This window comes from Aulostomus chinensis, chromosome 2 (genome assembly GCF_037954235.1).
Source record: "Aulostomus chinensis isolate RoL2024-O1b breed Wild chromosome 2, RoL_Achi_v1.0, whole genome shotgun sequence".
Classification (NCBI taxonomy): domain Eukaryota; kingdom Metazoa; phylum Chordata; class Actinopteri; order Syngnathiformes; family Aulostomidae; genus Aulostomus; species Aulostomus chinensis.
The window spans coordinates 34,188,051-34,209,444 of NC_141321.1; the positions used below are offsets into that span (position 1 = coordinate 34,188,051).

The window sequence follows — 21,394 nt, forward strand, 5'->3', positions numbered from 1 at the left end:
GTGGTCACCAGTCATGAATGTGACACAAGTCACCAAGGACGTTTTCCCCTAACAGCTGTCCAGCCCAGCAACGCTGACACAGGATTAACTAACACCTCCACGTCTCACATGTCCTGCAGGAACACACTGGAGCAAGCCAGACGCCAATGTGTTCCTTAAATATATGCAGTTACATCACACACACACACTCATCTCGTTCTTATCGATGACAATATCAAGGTGAGGGGGACGCGTCTGGCTTCCTTCACGCGTGTCACAGCTGAAACTGTGAAATACCTTCGCCATGTTCCTGTGTTGCTGCCGATAACGACAGGGACGCATTTCACCAGCTTCATCAGCCAGAGACAACACGCAGGCACCTGCACTTCAGAGCCAGCGGTCCCTCACTCCATCGCTCACACACTCACACACACACAAACAGACTCTGTGTGTGTGTGTGTGTGTGTGTGTGTGTGAGTGTGTAATCTGTGTTGTGAGTAGACGTGACAAATTCGAACAAAATGCTCAGCAAAGTCTCTCAACAGTTCAGCTGAACTGGGACTTCCTGTCAGAGTAACGTTTTCTTGTCTCCTCTCCCTCCAGTTCCACGTCTTCTTCTGTCAAAGCGCAAGAAAGTCAGGCTAATCCTCTCCGCCATGATGTCATTGTGTCATTCATCCATGATATTAACATGAACAGGCCATGATGCTTCACAGCGATCCGGGTACAATCAGCCAAAACCTCCATAAGGCAGAGAGGCAGAGTCTGCGGTGGGGAAGAGCCCACAACTTAACGTTTGAAAGTGTTTCATTTCCAAAACAGCATTTCTATTGATATCTTTGAGGTCATTTTAACGGCTTGGAAATGTTTCATCATCCCAAGGGATCCAGACTTCTCTAAAAAGCATGAAGAAACCGTGTAATCCACTTAAGGAAATAACCATGTCATCAATTTTATCGAAAAAACTACACATAGATGTCAGAAATCATGTGGAGCAGAGCCAACATGAGGTCCAGGATCCAAGACGTTACTAGAGGAAACTCACCAGTCCGGCACACGTGGATATGGCTGCTGAGGACGCCGACAGGTTACGGACAAATCCCTGATAGAGGCAGTCGTGAAAGACAGCGTCTCCAACCGCCGTGGTGACGCCATCTGAGCCCAGAGTCTGCACGCTGAAGCCCGGTCCCACCACGGAGGACGGATGCAGGTCCAGGTACACGTCCTGCCCGAAGACTGAGAGACGGTAATGCCGAGACAAGGAGAGAGACCTTCTGCTGCGGTGACCTCGCCGGGTCACGTCGTGGGTCAGGTAACCCCCCTCAGAGTCCACCTCCACCGGGCTCACGAACACATAGTCTGAAGAGGAGAGGGATGCACTTCACTACCACGTCACTCTGTGTGTGTGTGTGTGTGTGTGTGTGTGTGTGTGTGTGTGTGTGTGTGTGTGTGTGTGTGTGTGTGTTCGGGCCTTCTGCTCATACCAGACATTTGAGAGAAAAAAAAGTTGAAACTATCAGTCCCTTGATTGTTGCTGTCATAACAACAAAGGCAGTACAAAGTACAAAATACACTGAAGGGATAACAAGTGGAAGTACTACCCAGTACAGAGTTTTACACTCATCATGTGGTAGTGGTACTTCTTTGGCGTGTACAGTGAGAGCTGGATTCTGGACTGGTGAGAGGACAAATCTAACAATGCCTTTATAAGCCACTCCAGCAACAACGGTGTGGACGTGCTGAGTACTCCAGCTCACTCCTTATGTAATAATGAACTAATGACTGGTGAGCGCTCGCGGGTCAGAACACGCCGGCTGCTGCTGAGCGCGCTCAGATCCCTCTGATGACTTCACACGAGGAGAGAAAGCCTTGTTTTTATCTGGTGTGCTCAGGTGACAGTGACGCCGTAACACATGAAGTGGAAGCAGGAAGGTCTTATGAAGTCCACAAATGTCCCAGAGCCACCAAACACCCGCGTGGGCTGATTTAGAGACCTGGTTCACTGGAAGCCGCCGCCCAAGTGGGAGCGACAGGTTCAGGCGCCCAGGACTTCTTAGGAAACGCGTAGACGTTACAGGGTTCTAGAGGAATAAAACGTTCAAATATGAGACACATTTAACAAAGTGGAGGCAGGAGAGAGGCAGGCGGCGTGGCTCAGAGGTAGAGAGGCCGTCTAGCAACCGAAGGGTCGCTGGTTCGATCCCCACTTCCCCCCATGACCATGTCCAAGTGTCCTTGAGCAAGATACTGAAGCCCTAATTGCTCCTGATGGCCCTGAGATGGACTGAGGACCCATCCAGGGTGAACACCCCCCCCCCCGACCCTGAACACAAGCAACATAGAAACTGGATGGAAGACAGAAGAGAGAGAAAGTCAAACGACAGTAAAGACAATTAAAGATTTCCATACAGTTCTATCATTGTTGGTCTCTTTGATGCACAACAGATCAGCTGTCACCTCAGCAGGGACTGGAGAGGTATCCCCCCCCCCCCCGCCCCCCTCACTAAACCCAAGCATGTAAATCATCTGAACGTGCTTCTGCTGGCCAGGCAGCCAGAGGGAATCCCTGAGCGCTGGGCTGCTCTCCTGGTCGAGCCTCAGCTGCTCCTGCAGCAGTCAGCACTACAGCTCCCCCCTCCAAACTGGGACAGCGAATGGATTCTCTGAAGATCCCAGTCTCACCCACCCTGACACCCATCACTGCCACATCTACCCCCCCTCTGGAGATGAAATCAGTCCAGCTGGAAGAATCACGGAGATGTCAGAAGACAACACTCACCGTGGTTCAGTCCGCGGCTGGAGGAGTAGCTGGCTGACACCGCGTGGGAGGACTGAGAGCAGTAAATGTGCAGCGTCTGCAAAAAGGAAAAAAAAAGAAGAGAAACTCTTAAATTGACAGGTAGCAACAGGTTGCAAACCCCGGAGGGGGGCCGGAGAGGTGCTAGTGAGTATCAAAACACCAGCGCCACTTCAGTTGAGTTGACTTTTAAGAGTGAACTGGCGCACGGACGGGTTCCCTCCTGACGGTTCCCTCCTGACGGTTCCCTCCTGACGGTTCCCTCCTGACGGTTCACTCCTGACGGTTCACTCCTGAAATAAAAAGCGTTTGTGTGGAAGCGCCACGTGCCTTGATAACACTCCAGGACAGCAGGGTGGAGAGGAGCTTGACTGGGGTGCAGCCCACCAGCGGGATGGGTAAAGTCCATATCAGAAGAAAGAAACAATCCATGATGATGATGATGATGATGATGATGATGATGATGATGAAGAGGAGGAGGATGGCGGCAGTCAAGCTTGCGGCTCCCCTGTTATCTCCTAAAAGTGCGCAAAAGTAGCAGTAACCTGCGGCATCGCATCATACAATGTGCAGGCATCGTTCCTCCGCTGCTTCAGGTGAAGTCCGCAGGTTGCAGCAGGCGGTGGTGCGCACTGACGCGACGAGCACTCATGAGTGTGTCCGTGCGCGCGTGCGTGCGTGCGTGCGTGCGTGTGAGGAGCAGCGGCGGCGGCGGCAGCAGGTAGCGGTGACCGGGAGCACTCAGCCCGGTTTTGTGAGGCTCGGCCCGCAGGATGGAGCAGAAGTCAGCGAGCTGCAGCCAATCAGCGCGCAGCATCATTAGCACGCGCAGATAACAGAGAAGAGAACCGGGGATTCCATGTGGCGTTCACGTGCCTCGCGTACATTTGGACTTCAGAAGTTTTATGACTGACTGACTTTCTGGAAAAAAAATGTTTCTTTTTCTTTGAGTTAAATTGAGTAAAACTGTGTGTGTGTGTGTGTGTGTGTGTGTGTGTGTGTGTGTGTGTGTGTGTGTGTGTGTGTGTGTGTGACTGACACTGACGGAACACACAAACTAAAACTTCACCATCAAACACATGTCCAGCACTTAAAAACCATGTTAATAATTAGGATTTTCACCATAGTGCTAATATATGTGTGTTTGTGTGTCCACGAGGTGGTGCTAGAGAACACACTATTGATCATGCTGCTGTGCATCCTGTGACAACAACAGTCATTTTTATGTTAATTAAATCGTTTCCTCCATCAGACTTGCTGTCTTGCAGCACTAGGTGGCGCTATGACCTCAGCTCAGCTTGTGGATGTCTTCTCACAAGGATCTGACCCTGTGGAGTCCAGTTCCTGCTTTTTTCTTTTCTATGGCCAAATATCCAACATGGCCGCCTCACCATGGTTATGCTGTTTCAGAACAACTACCATTCTTCCCAGTAACCCATCACCAAGTTCTGACCCCACCTGAGATGATATGGTCTACCCACTCGGAGGACAACACCGATTTGGATAAAAACTAATTTCCTGTTGCCAGCAGGTGGCGCTGTGACTCATCTGATGTGGGTGGTGACACTCATCCAAAGTGTGACCACATCGTCTCTTGTTCAAGAGTGTTGCAGTTGAACCTGGCGTGCTGAGGTGGTGGGCTGCGTGCGCTCCGCTGTCCTCCGTTGTTACAGAGTGTGTGTGAGATGCTGATTGTTGGCAACAGGTGGTCCTGCGGCGGCCGTTTCCGTTCCGGTGGCTGGCAGACACCTGGATCGGCCGCTGGAATGCGCCCACAGCTGAAGTGAACAGCCAGCACAGATATTCACACTCCGCCGAGCATAATAAGGCTTCTCACAGCTCGTGCCAGCTTTTCTGGCAGGACCTGAAGTGCTGCCCGAGTACAACATCACCTTAACAACCTCTCAATGTTCTCATAGGGCCGATTAAAGCCGGCACTACTTAATCATGTGTTTAGAATAGACAGAGGAAGCCACCCGCCGGCCCTGTTGGAATCAACCCTATTAGACCTGCAGGCGGCTGCAGGGACACTTTGATATCTTGCTAATATTTGCCCTGAGCAGCTCTGCAGACTGTTCCAGCACACAGTGCCAATCAGGAGGAGCTGAGGTGTTCATTACTGACAGAATTCCAGGGTGCAGAGACGTGGACGATGCACGTGAAGCATCTGGACCTCCACCTCGAACACAAGCTCTCCACACACTGAACAGGTCCAGTTGTCGTGCTTCCATCAGCGTTTGATGTGTATTTGTAGCTTTAGAAAAGATCGATGGAATGAAAGTCAAACAAAGTTCTCCACGACCATTTGAGGTGGTTGTTTTTTGTGTGTGTCTTTTTCTGGGGGGAAAATGCACCGATTGAGCATCTCTCACTCAAGTAGCTATTGCTGTTAGCTTAGCTTCCTCAACACAGCTGCAGGGCTGACCTCATCTCCAGGTAGCATGACTGTTTTTCAGAAGTGTGGTGCGGTGACAAAGACCCGTTTAAACCCAGCATGGCGGCGTAGGTTGGATGTCCCCTCGCCGGAGAACCTCCTGGACTGAGTGAGCCAGCAGGAAGTGGCAGCAACTACAGGGGTGAGCAAGAAGGCTTTTCTGCTACAAAAACCAATGTTGTCTCCATGGACATCATCATACGCGAATGTGGTGGACGCCCACCTCCCTGATGGGTCCCCGCCTGCATGTAAACCCACGGAGTTTAAAGTGAAGCAGAAGATGCACCCAAAGCTTGGGAGAACAGGATCCCCTCAGCCTTCCCGCTTTCATTCACGGTGCAGGGAATGGTGGAATTCTGTTTCTGCCTCTTCCGAGTTAAAGTGTCACGCTGGAGAAAAACTCTCCCTGGGAACAGACACCTTTACAGTGACATGATACTTCATTGTGCCGGGTTGTCATTCAGATGTGAGATGTAATTTCGGTTGCCCTGTACTTGGCCTAAGTGTTTGTGTAAATGTCAGTGATTTGAGGTTGCTGGGAAATTTCATGCACTGTCGTTTGTAAGGTAATTGCAGTGTTGTCTGCACGCGGAATGTTAAGTTGGTGAAGAAACACAACCTCTCTCTCTCTCTCTCTCTCTCTCTCTCTCTCTCTCTCTCTGCTGAAGGTCCCTGCAGGCTTGTTATGCTGCTTATGTTTGACACTCCATCTGACCACCTGATTACTCGGCTCCAGCCCACCTATTTGTTTCCATGTCACAGTGAAGTAAACAAGAGTGAGACTAGAAAGTGGAAACATTTGTGGGATTTTATTTGACTGCGGCTGAAGCGGTTCCTGCTCTTTCTACCTATTTCCCTCCACTGTGTGTCTTTCAGCATGGACCTTTCTCTTTCCTTCCCCCTGCAAATGTATTGTTGGTGGTGGCTACAGATGTTTTTCAATCTGAGCACCCCGGGACACCACAGATCAGTGCGCTGCACCACTGCGCTGACAGACGATGTGCTTATTTACAGCATGGTAAATCGACTATCTGCAGCCCTTAGCAGTCTCTCTCTCTCTCCTCCTATTCTCCTCATGTCTCTCGCCCAGCTGGAGTTACCAGGATCTGCCAGGACAGTCTGTTGTTTGTTTCCCAAATGCATTACAACCTATCTGGTTACAGCTAAATATATAAGCAATGGGGTTTTTCTGGCCAGGGATGGAAACCGATTCAGAGTTGAAGAGACCACACTGAGATGACATCCATCCCCTGAGTCATGTGTCCTGGGAACGTACGTGAGACGAGACCAGCGTGGGTCGACAGCTTTGGAACGCTTGGACCTGTGAACTCGCAGGACCCCGTCACACCTGCAACTGCATCTTTGGTGCTCAGATCGCAAAGGGATCTCACTCGACCACATACATTTACAGCTGGCACTAACATCCGTCTGTCTCCAGTGACTGAGATCTGATTGCATTGTGTCTCGCTACTCTGGACTTCACATCGTCTTCTTCTCCTTCTCCTTCTTCTGCTGCTGCTCAAAGTCTGCAGAGCTCGTCTGGTGGCAGCCTGCACCCCTGCCTCGTTTACACGCTGGTTAAACGACAAAACCTTCTCACTATCCTTGAAGTTACGCTGTTGTTGGGATGTTGTGCTTTTTTTTTCCAGGTTGAGGAAGTAGAAGATGCCTCAACAACCGGTTGTGGTCTTCAGCTCGTTATCCTCGTGTGTCAGGAGCACAGCAGCCGTCTGTTGCTGCATTTGGAAGGTTTGTTGGACTTTAAGGTCACTGCGGAGCCACCATGTTACTTTTCCAGGAGGAAACAGGCTCTGGGAATATGTTCTGTCTTTCAGAGCTGTTGTTTGTACCACCCTCGCTCCCGGCAGTAAGTAACCCCCTCCCTCCGCCACCTCCTCCGGTGGTTGTCGCCACATCAGCCCACAGAGTTGTTGTACACAGATTGAAGACGCATTTGCATTTACACCTCAGTGGAATGTGGTCACAACACCTCCCCGACCACCTCAGAAGGTGGTTTGGCTGATCGTCTCATCAGCCGTCCTCAGCGCGTCAGGTACATTTCCACCTGCACTCTCATGTGATAGAGTGCTCTCCAAATAGAATCCAGTCACAACAAACACGTTCTGAAGAAGGGCGTCACAGAGCCAGAGCCCCGGCAGTCAAACGATGAGCGGGACAACTGCTGGATTGCCTGCAAGACACGGATGACTAATCTGGAGTGATGAGGTGAGAGTCACATGGTTTCCACCTCATGGGTGAGTTCGTTCCGGCCTGATCGAGATTCTTTTCATTGGTCTGACAGAACTTGAGGGATTTAGTGGCCTTTTGGTGTTTTTATGGAATATTTTTGTTCAATGCTGTGCACTCTGACTTGCTTAGACTTAAAATTGTAATTAACTGTGGGTTTCTAAAATGTTTTAAGTGTCCTTTATACGGGGATCAAATCCCTCCAGGAGTAGACTTTTGTCGTGTTTTGTTAGTTTTCCTGTCTTTCAGGGTGTGACTCTCGTCTCTCCTTCTCTCTCTATTTCTGATCTTCTACGTGACGGCTTTTTTGTCATCCGTCCTGTTTTTTTCGGCTGCGTCGCTCACGTCTCGTCCGCTGTGGCCTCCTGATCTTTTCCTCCATGTGAGCAGAACCGGACGGCGCAGCCACATTCAGCTGAGCTTCTCACCTGTGAAAATCTGCGCATTCCTCACTTTGAAACACACGAATGCGACAGTTTTAGATGTGGAGGACACAGCTCTCGATGAATGTGTGCGTGCGTGCCAGTACGAGTCTGGGTGTCTTCGTCAGTGTCAGGCCTTCTGGCGTCCCCCTCTACCCCCCACCAGCATCAAAGATGTGAAATGCTGTAGTTGAGCTCCCAGATGGTCCGTGTGATTCCTGCAGCAGCATCTGTGATATCAGTCATCGGTGGAGTTGGAGAGGAGAGCGGAGGTCAGGTTATACGGCCCTGCAGTGAGGCATCAGCGATCTGATGTTCACGTTACATGCTCATGAAAGGCATCTTGGACTTGTCTGTTGCCTACAGGAGGATGACAATTCTCCTTCAGTATTATCTTTTATGGGTAAAATGTGAATCATTTCCTCCACAAAACACTGATTGTCCAAGTGAAGACTTGGCAGCCATTGAAAGGCACGGCGGGCCATTCAGGTTTTGGGTTTCTCCACATGTTAAACATTAGTTTAAGGGGTTACACATGATGAGCCCCCATCGGCAAGCATGTGCACTGTGTATTATTTTTCATTCCGGGGGAGCTGGTCATGGACGCGCTCAGGTTTGAGGCTGGTAACAGGAGTCCGGCCCGTTCAGCTGGGTGACGTTTCCACGCCATCGGTGATAGCAGGCGCGACGTCTGCTCAACACTTGAGTCTGTCAGCAGCTGAGATGTTTTTAGTAAAAGTTGGAAACATGATTTTAACTAAGCAGCAATTTTAAAAAAAATCTGATCTTAGATTTTTCACTCTAACACCGATTATGCAAATAAGGAAATGAGTGGTAGGCACCTTTGCATCAACTGGAATAAAGAGATTCATCTAAGATCCCTAAAGCACATAGTCAGCGTCAGAAAGAGAGTAGAAGAAGAGGAGCTGTCCAGCGGCGCTAGTCAGAGACGAGTGTTGAGGGATAGCCTTCACCGACGAGGGGTGGCTGCTCTGAAGGGTCATTGAGGACCGGACATGTTGCTGCTGTCCAGAGACGAAGCTTGGAGACGTTCAAGAGGTGCTGGCACTGCTCACACAGCTGATAAAAGTTCTGCAGTCAGAGTTTATTCAGGAGAAAAAAAAGCCATCCCTCCATTCACACAGTCTCTCTTTTACTGAAAGAGACAAAAAAAACACCTTGGCTGGGTGTAAAACCCTTTTTACAAAATGCAAGAAGTCTTCCAATTTAATCGTTTCTCCAGTCGTAAATTTGAATTGGTTGACAGAAACATGGCCGATGTTTTAAGCGTAAGAAGACGCCTTCGACTCAACTCAACTTCATCCAATCAAAGAGAGCCAAGTGCTTCACAGCAAGTTTCAGAATTTCTTGATTATCATTTTTAATTGAAATCACAACTTTGTCCACTCACGTGCTGCCATACAAACCTGCATCACACATACAGTTAATAATGATAACGGTACATGGAAGGTAAGCAGAGGAGTGACCATCCACTGGCATGTGGAACAAGAATATCACCAGCAGTAATGCAGTCACTGCCAGGGCGCAGCAGAGCATCATGGGTAGCTGCAGCATGGAGTCAGCTCAGCTGATGTTCACCGTGTCGCAAAGGCAGAGATCAAATTCAGAAGTGCCGTCATATTTGTGCGCCATCATGTCATTTACCGCAATGAAATGAAAAGGTCAAATCAATGCAAACATGAACTTAAATGGGGTTGATAAATAGTGTGAAAACCGTTGACCCTGATTTGAAAGGCAGGTCTGTCGCTTCCTGGCCTGCTCATCGCCACAGACGTTGCTTCCACCGTTTGAGGGCAGGAACGCTGCACTTTTACGGGAGGCTTGAAGGAAAGAAAGCTGGCACATGTCAGATCTGGCTGGAGCACCAAGTGAAAGAAAATCGCTCATGTAGGAGGAACAATGACTTTTAAAGCTTTATAAGATAAGTAGCAGAACTTTGACAGCTGTAGCAGGGAGACAGGTCGCCAGTCAGGCACGGAGGGGGAGTTGTCATGTGACTCCCCAGCTGCTGTTTGGGAATCGCTGCGATCAACATCTGAGCAACTTTGGGAGTTAGAAAAGTCTGACTTGCAGTGTTCCAGTGATTAAAAGCTATAATGACCTTGTTGAAATGAGGCGAAAGTGCAAATTTAATTCACCGCAAAATTATACAAAATGATGTTTAATATGATTTCCTCCGATAGATTGAATAGTTGAATATGGTACTTACTAGCAAATTAGCTGATAAAAGTAGTCACTCCTGAGACACACAACTGGGCCTGGGCTGGTACCCCAATTAGCAGCTTTAGTGTAGTTTCTTGAAACAGGTTCCAGATTTGAATGAGTTGAAGCACATTCACTGGCAGGGAAAGGTCTCAGTCGGACTCCTGAGGGCCTGGGTTTGAGGGTCCGACATCTGAGGAAGAGTTAGCGAGAGGAAATGACAGCTGTAATCATCTCACACCTCGGGACGAGAGTCAGTGAATGCATCGCAGTACTCAGAGTGTGTGAGGTGGGATTCCCCAACTTTCACTTTGATGTCTAGAGGGATCATTACATGAAAAGGGAGATGTCATCAGTTGTCATCCAGGTGGCAGGAGTGGGGGGGTGGGGTGGGGGGGCACACAGACCGTTTCCTTTCCCATCAACACCTACACTTTCTGTCTTTGATGATGTCACGTGAGCTCCTGACAGTAAAGGTGCTAACTGCATGTTTTTGTGTGTGTGTGTGTGTGTGTGTGTGTGTGTGTGTGTGTGTGTGTGTGTGTGTATTTGTTGCCAGGCAGAACACAGCCTGCTGCTCCTGTTGCACCAGAAGTATTTTCTGGATAAATGTTCTTATAACTCCAGGCAACAGATTTATTGGGAAATGTGAGGAAGTATGTGTCGAACGCATTCCAGCTCAACCACAGACCTGCACACACACACACACACACACACACACACACACACACACACACACACACACACACACACACACACACTCATACACATTCCTTCTTGAATGCATGTAATGGAGTCTGAAATAATTGGTTTAGTTTAATGAGACTATGATACACAGCGTTCAGTCACTATGCACCCGGCAAAAATGGCTCAAAATCATGGCAGCGCTGTCTCTGCTCCCTCAGATTCTTGCATTTCAAACAAAAGCTTTCCTGAAAATGTGAATAAATGATAAAGTTTTGCTGTAAGAGGAGAGTGGGCCTGCAGCCATCGCAGCGAGAACAAGAGAAATGAACACTGCGTGAAGTCAAACTTCATCAAGAGGAAAATCTAAGAGAAGTGCTCTGGGCTGAGAATTAAGTTTTCAGAGAATTAAGACACGCTCTTCATGGTGCATTCATGAACAACTGGGAGGTAGGAAAGTTCTAATCTCTGAGGTGGTAGAACCTCCTGAACCTCTGTTGGTCCGACAAGGAAAGAGCAGAGTTTTGAAAGCTCTGAGTTACAGTGGACGTCCCTCAGCAACACCTGAGAAGTTCTAAGCTGTTTGAACGCACAATTAGAAGCTCATCATTCAAAACCAAACACAAAAGCCCATCAAGAATATTGGACTTTTGAAGGTTCTTCCTGGTCCGGCATTGATCCGGCTGCTATCCTGCCGGTGAGTGATGGTGGTGGACGCTCTCCCGTCTGGCTGTTGCCTGATTATTGATCCCGTGAAGCTTTTTGTTCAGACAAATCATCAATAAATAAAAGAGTGTAATAAAAGTAAGATGAGTTCATCAATAAGAAGGTGTTTGATGTGCAGGATGACTGTTAACTTGATTCATGTCGTTTCATTGGCAGCAGACTGACTGAAACTACAACATCTGAACAGAATGTAAAAATAACAAAACAGAAGAAGAAGTCACGACCTTCTGTCGAATGTTTCCACTCTGTTTATCGAAGATGTGTGTTTTTAAAGCTGCGCTACCAAACAGTGAGTCAAAGGAAGACGTGCAGTGTGACAGGAGCAGCTGAGTTAGGAGCTCGCAGGAAGTCATCCTTGTTCGGATATGAAGACCCTCATCATGAGTGACACGGTTCCCTCATACCTCCCCCAGTAACACGGATCACGCTGCAGCGCTTTTCTACGCCCCCTTGTGGCAAAAACTGCACGAACACAAGTTTTCTAATTAGTCTGTATCTTCCTGTAACATGACCATCTTTGAAATCTCTCATTTTACTGCCTTTAGAAAGGCGCCGTTCCCCCACTAGCAGTTGAGCTCGACCTTGGTGGCTACCCGAGCAGAGGAAGTTTCCAACTCTTGTGACGAGGCGGAGCAGAAAGATGACCAGGCGATTTTAATACGCTGTTTAATTCCCATTAGATACGGTCTGGTGCTGCCCTGGGGTCCCACACGCACACACACACACACACACATACACACACACACACACACACACACACGCATGCATACCACACCGTCCATCTGTCCATTACCCACTTTTACGGCGTCAATGAAAAGATGTGCCTGATCTGTATCAAAGCGGTTCCTTCTCGTGGAGCTGTGATGAGCCAGTAAATCAGCCTGCAAACAAAAACAGAGTTTATTCATTTCTTCAAAAAGCTGTTGTCCACCTTTGAGTGTGTTACTGTGTGTTAATGATACTCATTCGTTGTGTCTCTGTTTAATTGTCAAGCAACTTTTAAACTAACGGTGGAACCAGCTGCTGCTGCCAGGGTGAGGACCGCTCAGGAGTATCGGTGAAGGCTGGCCAGTCACTTCAGTTGAACTCCGTCTATGTCAGAGTTCATGTGATAAAGAGCTTTATACCTCCCCTTTTGTGTCTTCAGGCAAAAACCAACCCAAGCATCAACATTTTCATCAGCAATACTTCAAAATACGCGTCAAAATCCACTGATGGAACCCTGAGCTGGGATCACCAGGACCGGGTCATTCAGAAACAGTCTCACTTTGTCATGCAGGACCTCCACGGGTCAGTGGGTTATTTTTTGTGTAGAAGACATAAATTATTGTACCATCAACTCTAACAGACAACACGTACTTGCGTGGCCATAAATGGTGCACACGCTTTCACTCAGGTTCCAGATCTTGATGATGTAGTTGGTGAGCTTCACTTCAGTCTCAGCTGCTGCAGCGTCAGACGAACACAGCCGGTGACTGAGAGTCACAGGAGCGTGGAAGAGTTTCCGGTGCATCGTGTCACTGCAGTGATGTCAGCGTCCGTGAACCTCGACTTAAGCAGCAGCTGCAGTTTTGTTTTTAGAACTTCTCGGGCTCGGCCACCCAGGATCAAACCCGTGTCTGTAGAAATACGGCCTTGTGAGTGGGTGTTTGATGAGCTCTCCCGTTACGCCTTCGTTGTCATCTTCAGCGTACACAGCGCTTCTCAGATTTGAAAGATCTGTGAGATTCTGCTGAGCCACAAAACCGCTGGCTGACTCAGTGTTTATGATCACGGCAAACTGAAAATGTTCTGGTCAGTTTGTTTTTAGCTCCAATCAAAGAGTTTGTGGGTTACTGATCATCTGACTGGAAGAAGAAGACGCCGATCGTGCCGGACGACGAATGTGAGGATTTGTAAACTGACGTTTTCAGACAGTTTAGCTGTTGTTAGCCGTCAGTGTACATGGCTGACCCTTGGGGGGGGCACTTCTTGTGAGTACTTGAAGGCTGAAGTATCACTTTAAAATCAAGTCTTAACCCTTGAACTCCCAACAGGAAGTAGGAACCATCATAGTGACCTCACATTCCAAAAACCCTCTCAATCCCAGGGCCTGCAACTCGCGTCGGTCCTCATAGTGACAGACATTCAGGCAAAAAACACACAGCTATCGCCACACTTCTGCAAACAGAAATCTGGCAGAGCTGAAGGTTCAGGCGAGGGATGACTCAACAGTGTCCCTCGCCAAGTATTGTGTCAGTGATGAGAGGGATGACAGGGAGGCTGAAAGGTACAAACCGGGGACGGCAACTCCAAGAAGCTGTCAGCGCCTCACCTCGTTCACTCCAATGAAAATAGAAGCTCTTAATACACTCTTAATAAAGCAAGAAGGTGTCTAAGGTTGACCGCGGGCCGGGCCTTCGACGTCTTAATGAGCCACGGGAAGAGAACAAGCTGCGCTGCAGATACGAGCAGGAAGCAGCAGCAGCATCAGTGGACATGGGACCGCACATCCCGTCTGTGCCGTGGATGTGTTGATACAATCAGGAATATGTGTGTGCGTGTGTGTGATTTTCGGCATGTGCTCATATCATGTAAGCGGAGCAGCATTACCTCATTCCAGCCCCCCCAGGAACGGCAGGTAGAGAATAACAGAGGGCGTTTTGTTTAGCGTCACCCGGCGCCTCGGCGGCCTCAGATACCTGCTTAATGGCTTTACTCAGACAAAGATTTGAAGGCGTCAGGTGACAAGCAATAAAAGGAGCTAATGTTTGGCAAAACCTCCCAGTCAGCACTCTTCCATCCATATCTGGGGCTTTTCAGGACCGCTGGAGCAGCCCTCCCTTTTATTTCCCTGCTGTTAATGGGTGAGGCACCAGATACGGATGACAATAGAAGCCTTCAGGTTACAGTGGAACAAGGAACCTGAGTGTCGCTACAGCAGAGAGGAAGCGCACAGAAACGGGTGCGTACCACGTCTGGCCCTGAGTCAGCATGGCGCCTGGCGGTCAGGAGCCCAACACTCAGTTAGAAACGTGTCCATCAAGTCTAAAGAAATGTCGTTTGTGCCGGTTTTCTGCTCCACTCGTGGTGAAGAAGAGACAACAGGTCAGTGAGAGATGTGACATGACAGGAGATGTCGTTTTCCAAAGGTGAACCTCCGTGAAACAGCGTCTTCAGCTCAGTGTCCACCTGCTTGTTTTCGTCCTCCCTCTGTCTGATTTCATGCTCGCAGTTCACATGTGAAACAGTGACATGTCAGTCAGTGAGCAGCCCTGGAGCAGGACAGCGGCGCTGAGCAGCACTGGAGTCACCAGCGAGCTGTCGCTGTCTCTCTGTGTACTCAGGAAAACTTTACGGTCGCTGGGTGTTTTATAGCTCGACTGTAAAAGCAGTGACCCCGATGAGGCCTTCTGGTGGGAGCTCTGGTCTTTGAAATAAAAAAATGAAAGCGTTACAAGGACCTTCGCTGCTGAAGTCGTACAGAAGAGGAGAAAGAAAGCAGATGTGTCCAGCGACAGATGAATGGCTGCTGTCTCGCGCGCACGCATCGAACACAAGTCACGTCGTCCTCTAAAGCTGTGAGCCGCACCGCAAACAAACGTAGTACTTCTGTCCCACCGCAGGAGAGGGAGAAGGAGTACTTGCAAACATTGTACTTTTTACTACAATCTTCCAACAGAGGTCATCAGGGTACAGAAGATTTTCCAGTTCCTGCTGCAGACCTGATTTGGGGGTTCAGAAAGTTTCAAAATAATGTTCATGAGCAAGGCACAGAGGAAGTTCCCTGTTGGGGGGCGGGGGGCAGCTAACAGAGACACTGGCACAGTTCAGATCTTTTATTAACAAACTGATGTTTGAGCAAAGTCTCTTCAGGGGCTGAGGGAGAAGCTGCTGGTCTAAAAAAAAGAGCTTTTGGATGCCGTTTGAGCTCTGGGTAGTTTCATTTCTCACTGTTTGATATGCAGACTGAAGCGAACCTGAGTGCAGCTCACAGAGGCCGAGCTGATCATTTATGAACAAACTGATGTTTGAGCAGGCCTCCCCTGGGCCGAGGGATGATTTGGAGGTCAGAACACAGACGAGGAGCAGATCTGACATCAGCTTCCAGGTGGAGCGGGAGAGGAATGAAGGCAGGTGTCAGGCGGAGCAGCGTGGCGGGCAGCCGAGCAGGAGCAGAAGAGGAAAACACACAAAAGCAAGAGAATCCAGGAAAGCTGGAATGAGACTGGTGGAGAGTGGAGTCCATAGCCTGATACAGTTCTGCTTGTAGTTTGGATTTGTTTGAAAGTACAAACTTGCTCGAGTATTAGATATTTTCATCAAACGTGGAAATGAATTCAACTTGAATCATATCACTGTGTACAGAACAGCAATAATCCAGCTCGCTCCCGCCTGATGCAGCGAGAATATCTCTGAACTGAGCCTGAAAAGAACAACATGAAGTGGGCGGAATGCAGGGAAAGAAAGAGGACACGCAGACCGGCGCAGACCAGGGCCGGCGCGTCAGACCCACATTCACCATCAGGGGAAGAGCGCAACGTGCGACTGCTTAAACGTGAGATTCCACGTTACACTGGGGCGCAGGCAAACATCTGGAGCTGAGCCTCGAGTGCACCAGCGAGGAGGAGCTGAAGCCCGATGGTTGAATCAGTGGAGAACTGCCTGGAGCCTGACACCTGCTCACCTGATCCCTGGGGGGGCGCTGTGTTGTGAGATTTTAGGAAGGGTTTTAAGAACTCTTGTAGTTTATAATCCAGAAAATTCATTGCTTGATTGAGTCATTGAGCGGATTTAGTTCATCCAGGCTCGACTCCTGTGGACCCTGAAGACACCACGGCCGCCGAGGGCTGAACCTGAGAGAGGATCAAGAATTTAGGGAGCAGTGGAGAGCAGCTGTGTAGATGGAAAATATCAATTAGAGCTCTCTTTCCTGCATGAGGCAACACACAGTTTGAGGGAATCATAATTGCAACACACACACACACACACACACACACACACACACACACACACACACACAGAAACCAAATCTCACTTCAGCTGATTGCTCGCTGACTCAGACTTCAAAACAGAGTTGTGCAAAACTTGTTAGAGAATGAAAAATCAAGTTGGAGGTGACGCTAATACACACATCCACTCTGAGTTCATTTAAGGACCAGAGGACCAGACAAGACTAGGACTGGACTAGACTACCCTCTGATACGGTGGAGCTCAGAAAGTGTTTGACTCCGGGGTGAGGAGCTGTGTTTGGTGTGAAAGTGAAAGGTGAATGTGCAGGAGCAGCCGTTGCCATGCAACCCTCAGAACCTCTGCTCTTGACTTTTACCTGTCCCACCTGAGGAAGCTGCTTGGGGGAGACGGCCCAGACCTGCAGGAGAACACAACACCAATCTGGAGACTGGAGCGGGTTGGATCACCCCTTCCTTCCTCTTTGGTTCTTATTTAGCATCATGTTGTTGGTGCACAGAAACGCTTCCAGCTCGTTATGAAGATGGCGATTCAAATATCATGCTCTTCCAAAAAAAAAGGCACACCACTTTTGTTTCTGCTCCCATTTTTCTTGAACTCAGATATGCACTCAAACGTTTCCTTCCCTCTGCCGTGTTTGTGTACTTATACCTCAAACTTCCGTTCCCGATGATCATGAATATACAACAATGTATCAGCGTATCAGCGTATATCAGTGTATTGTGGCGGCCATGGCGTCGAAAATGTGCTCTTATTCTCTTTAGCGGATCTTTCGCTGATGACATTGGAAACTAGTCGTATCAAACCGTTGAGTAGAGCGAGGCAGATGCATGGGAGTGAGGTCTTTGACATCGACAACCGCCTCGGCCTCACTGAGTCACTTCAGAGCTGATGGGATAATGAGGTCCAGCCAGAAGCTCCAAACTTGTGGTTCTGTGTTTTCCAGCGCGCTACAAACACAACGTGACAATTTCTCTCCGTCGGGAACGTTCTGCCTGCCAAGGTCCCTCCTGTCTGTCCTCCCCCTCCACATCCATATTGCCAAATCCCTCTCTGCCAACACATGGCCCACTGTCTGTTGGCTCGTCATCAGTGCAGGACCATCGGCTTGGCCGTGCAAACTGGGATTTCCCATAGTCCGCCTCGGTGTCCCCCTCACCCCCATACCTCCTCCTACAGGCCAAGTCAAACCCACTCACTTCCCAGTGGGGAGGGGGGACGTGACAGAGTGCAGGTCCTGAGCGCTGCTGTCATGGCACAGTAAAATGAGATAATTGCTGCTTGTCATTACAGACACTAATTGAGACGATAATACATCAGCGATGGCGAGAGACATGGGCTCACCCAGAAACATCATCTGAATATTTTAATTGTTCATTAAATGTCCTTGATTGCCGATGATCCACTGGGTCACACATCATCCTGGCCACAGTGGCGTTTACGGCGGATATTTTTACAGACATGCAAAGGTTGGGCTTCATCATTCCACCAGGAAGATGGACTACAAGAGGAAGATGGACTACAAGAGGAAGATGGACTACAAGAGGAAGATGGACTACAAGACAAACTCAGACCACTTGGAGGAAACGCGCGGATCCTGAAACCTTCACACTCCTTGAAGTGCATCACATTTACAGGAAGCGTTTGGTGTGTGACTCTGCTTTGGTGTTAATCACCTGATGGGTGTCCTCAGGTGTGTTCATGGCTGCCTGCGGACACACACCTGTGGCGCCTCTGGTGACACTGGTCTGGAGTCCACTAGCAGGTTGCTGTCCTCTTTGCACGTTCGTGTTGCTGTTGGAAGCAGGTTGTCCCTTGCAGGTGGCTGGCGCGGCTCTTGCTGCGACGCCTCACTCTCACTTGCCTCCATTGGGTCAACGGACTGCTCAAGTTTAGCGTACATACACGACAAATGTATATGTGCTGTTGTTAAATTTCTGAAGTGTACCATTATTACTTTCAATCTGTAATAATTGTGTCGGCTTGTGATCGTTGTATCAGGCTTTGAGTTGTGATCTTAATTGCCCCTCGGGGATAAAGAAAGTCATCTGAATCTGAATCTGAATCTGAAATCTGAAGATGCAGATCATTTTGGCTGTAGTCATAGCAACGAGAGCTAAATTCTAACATCAGCATGCTAATATGCTCAAACTGGTCAAACAACATGACAGCGGTTCTGAATATAAATATATAAATGTGAAATATGCTATGCTAACCCCAGAGCCCCCCCACCTCCACCAGGACAAAGTGGAGGATGTTATTAAGAGGATTAGAAGAGCAGCAGCTGCAGAGGACAGCGATGAGTCCTCAGAGCCTCCACAGATGCCTGATCCATCCCCAGCATGTCAAAGGTGATGAGTCGCTGTAAAGCAGAGAAGACACTGTCTGAGTAGCTCAAGCCCAGTCGGTGCTCGCGGTCAGCGGCCACAACCTCTCTCCTCCCCCCGAAGAGCAACAGACAGACGGACGGACAGATGACCCAAAATTACCGCCCAACCAGCATTTGGAGGATAAACATCTCTTGTAAAAATACACCACGCAGGCAGGAGCAGAGCCACCAGCAGGTTGACCAGGCTGTGGCGGCGAAGGCATGCTGGCCAGCTGTATTTAGAACCTGTCTTTCAACGGATAATCTCATCCTCGGCGAGGCCATATGGATGTCAATTTGTGGTTTCTCTGAGTGGCCGAGGGTGGACGGAGCGTACTTTGATGCTTTTATAAATATGCATCGCTTGTTTGTGAAATGCACCAGAAATACGGAGGAAGCAGAGAGCATAGGAGACCTCTGAACCACACGGATGTCATTTATTTGATGTTGAATAGCGTCTCATCAGGGGGATGATCATAGCTGGAGTCCAGCTGACGGCAGTTAGGTCTACTCAGACATGTTTGACAGGATATTCAGTCCGTCAAAGCCTTCGACTTCATCTGAAACCACCTCGACTGAATCTGATCAGAAGTCATTTCTCTCTAAACCAAAGTCAAACAAGTTGCTGTGTGAGGTCAAATGACCTCTCCGACCCCTTCCATCGGAACCAGAGTCCTTGTTGTACTTTGTTAGTCCTGGCCTCTCCAAGGGCCCCATTGTCTGGAGGCAGAGGCTGGAAACCCTCCCCTGTCTCTGGCCTCCACGACTGGACAATGGGCAAAGACAAACCTCTGACATGCCGTCCTCCAAGAGGACAGCGCAGGATTATTGCGGCCGATGTTGACTTTTCTATGTCCTCTGCTCTCTCTCTCTGGTGTGTGTGTGTGTGTGTGTGTGTGTGTGTGTGTGTGTGTGTGTGTGTGTGTGTGTGTGTGTGTGTGTGTGTGTGTGTGAGAGAGAGAGCCACTTTGCTTTTTCAGTGAAAAGAAAAACACAGAAGGAAATACAGCGAGGGAGGGCAGAGGACAAAAGATGGAGGGCCTCCATGATGAAGTGACCTGAAGAGAGGTGAGATCATTTCAAATGGGATTACACACACACACACACACACACACACACACACACACACACTCATTGTCCCTGACCCTACTCAACCTACACAATACTGAGCAGGATATTGCTGCACCATGCAGTCTTTTCACTTTGTGGTCTCAAGCCTGCTGAGTTTACAGAATCTTGAGCTCAAGGTTTTGTGAGGTTTGTCTGGGTGAAACTTCTCTGACGGTGACCACTGAAGCAAAGTGATCTTTCTCAACCTGAACTTGCTGCAGGTGCTGGTGACATTTCTGCGCTCAACCTTCCTCATCGTCTGCATGGAGCCGTGGAGGAGCGTTCCCCAGCCTCCCCTCCTTGTGTGGGAGAACCTCACTCCTTCCCTCCCTTCCTGCTTGACCACATTGTGTGAGTTCACCCGGTGGAAGCTTGATTTGTTTTTTTTCACATGTACATTCAAAGCAGCGCAAAGCGACACAGGATCGATACAAATACATGGTGTGCCCTGAATGATGTGGTGAGGTTGGCAGCGGGACGCGGGGCCGGTGGGGCTGCCTATGGAGGCCAGCGTGCTGATGAAGCTTGACAGTCAGAACCCCTCCAAATCATGACTGCTACAGTGCTGTCCGTACGTAGCCAACCTGAATCGAAGGCTTGTGTGGCAAGAAAACAAAGCGGCAACTGTTAGTGTACCGATGGCTTGTTAGACAATGATGACTGGTATATTTTCCGTTTGGTTTGGCAAGACTGAATCCAGAGGAAGATCAAGCCCTGACTTTTGCAACTTGTAAAGAGATCAATGACTTTCCTCTGTGTTGGCTGCAATGGAACGCAATGATTTAGTATCTCTGACATGTTTTTTTTCACTCTTTTTTGCACACCGTCACACAACTCACCCTCAACACGCAGTGTTCCCACAGCTCCAGTCACATTATTCACCGCCGTTTGACCATCAGCAAATAGTCTTACCGCGTTTTGCCGTGCGTGCTGGTTCACAGTATGTAGCACGCCAGCAAGACCAAATGGAGCGCAGCAAGAGAAAACATCAAAAACACAATCAACGACTGTCAGAAGCTGCCCAGCTAGCGTGGATAATTCCTGGGGGTATCAGTGATTTCTGACAGGGCATTTCCTGAGGACACACACGGACCACAGCCACGAGGGGGCAGGTGGCCCTTAAAGGAATAGTTCCCTCAAAAATGAAAATTCAGCCCTTATCTTCTCTCCCTCATGTCCATAGCAGGTCAGGGGACACAACCCTGCTGGAGTCCCACAGGAGAAGGTGATCCCACTGTTGTCCTGGCAACAGTGGGATGAAAGATGCGGGTACAGTTGCAGTTCCGGCAGTGGAAGATGAGCAGGTTGATATCAGAACTCACACACACGAACTGCAGCAAAAAAAGCTATAGAGGCCTTTAAGTGTCCAGCCGTGGTTTGAAGCCGTGCGGGGGCCAAAATAAGGCAGCGCGCCTGCTGACCCCTGGTGGTCTCTCGATTCTGATCACGTGACA

The 21,394-nt window shown here is 49.1% G+C and overlaps 1 protein-coding gene across 1 annotated transcript in view; it reads right to left on the minus strand.

Annotated features, from left to right (window-relative positions):
* Positions 1-13,025, minus strand: part of adamts18 (ADAM metallopeptidase with thrombospondin type 1 motif, 18) — a 69,652-nt gene extending 56,627 nt beyond the window's left edge. Inside the window, exons 1-3 of the mRNA XM_086196347.1 lie at positions 12,872-13,025; positions 2,759-2,920; positions 1,025-1,338 (exon numbers count right to left, since the gene is read on the minus strand). Of these exons, the coding sequence (XP_086052473.1) occupies positions 1,025-1,338; positions 2,759-2,920; positions 12,872-13,025 (630 nt within the window). The remainder of the gene's footprint in view (positions 1-1,024; positions 1,339-2,758; positions 2,921-12,871) is intronic.
* Between the last annotated feature and the right edge of the window lie 8,369 nt (positions 13,026-21,394).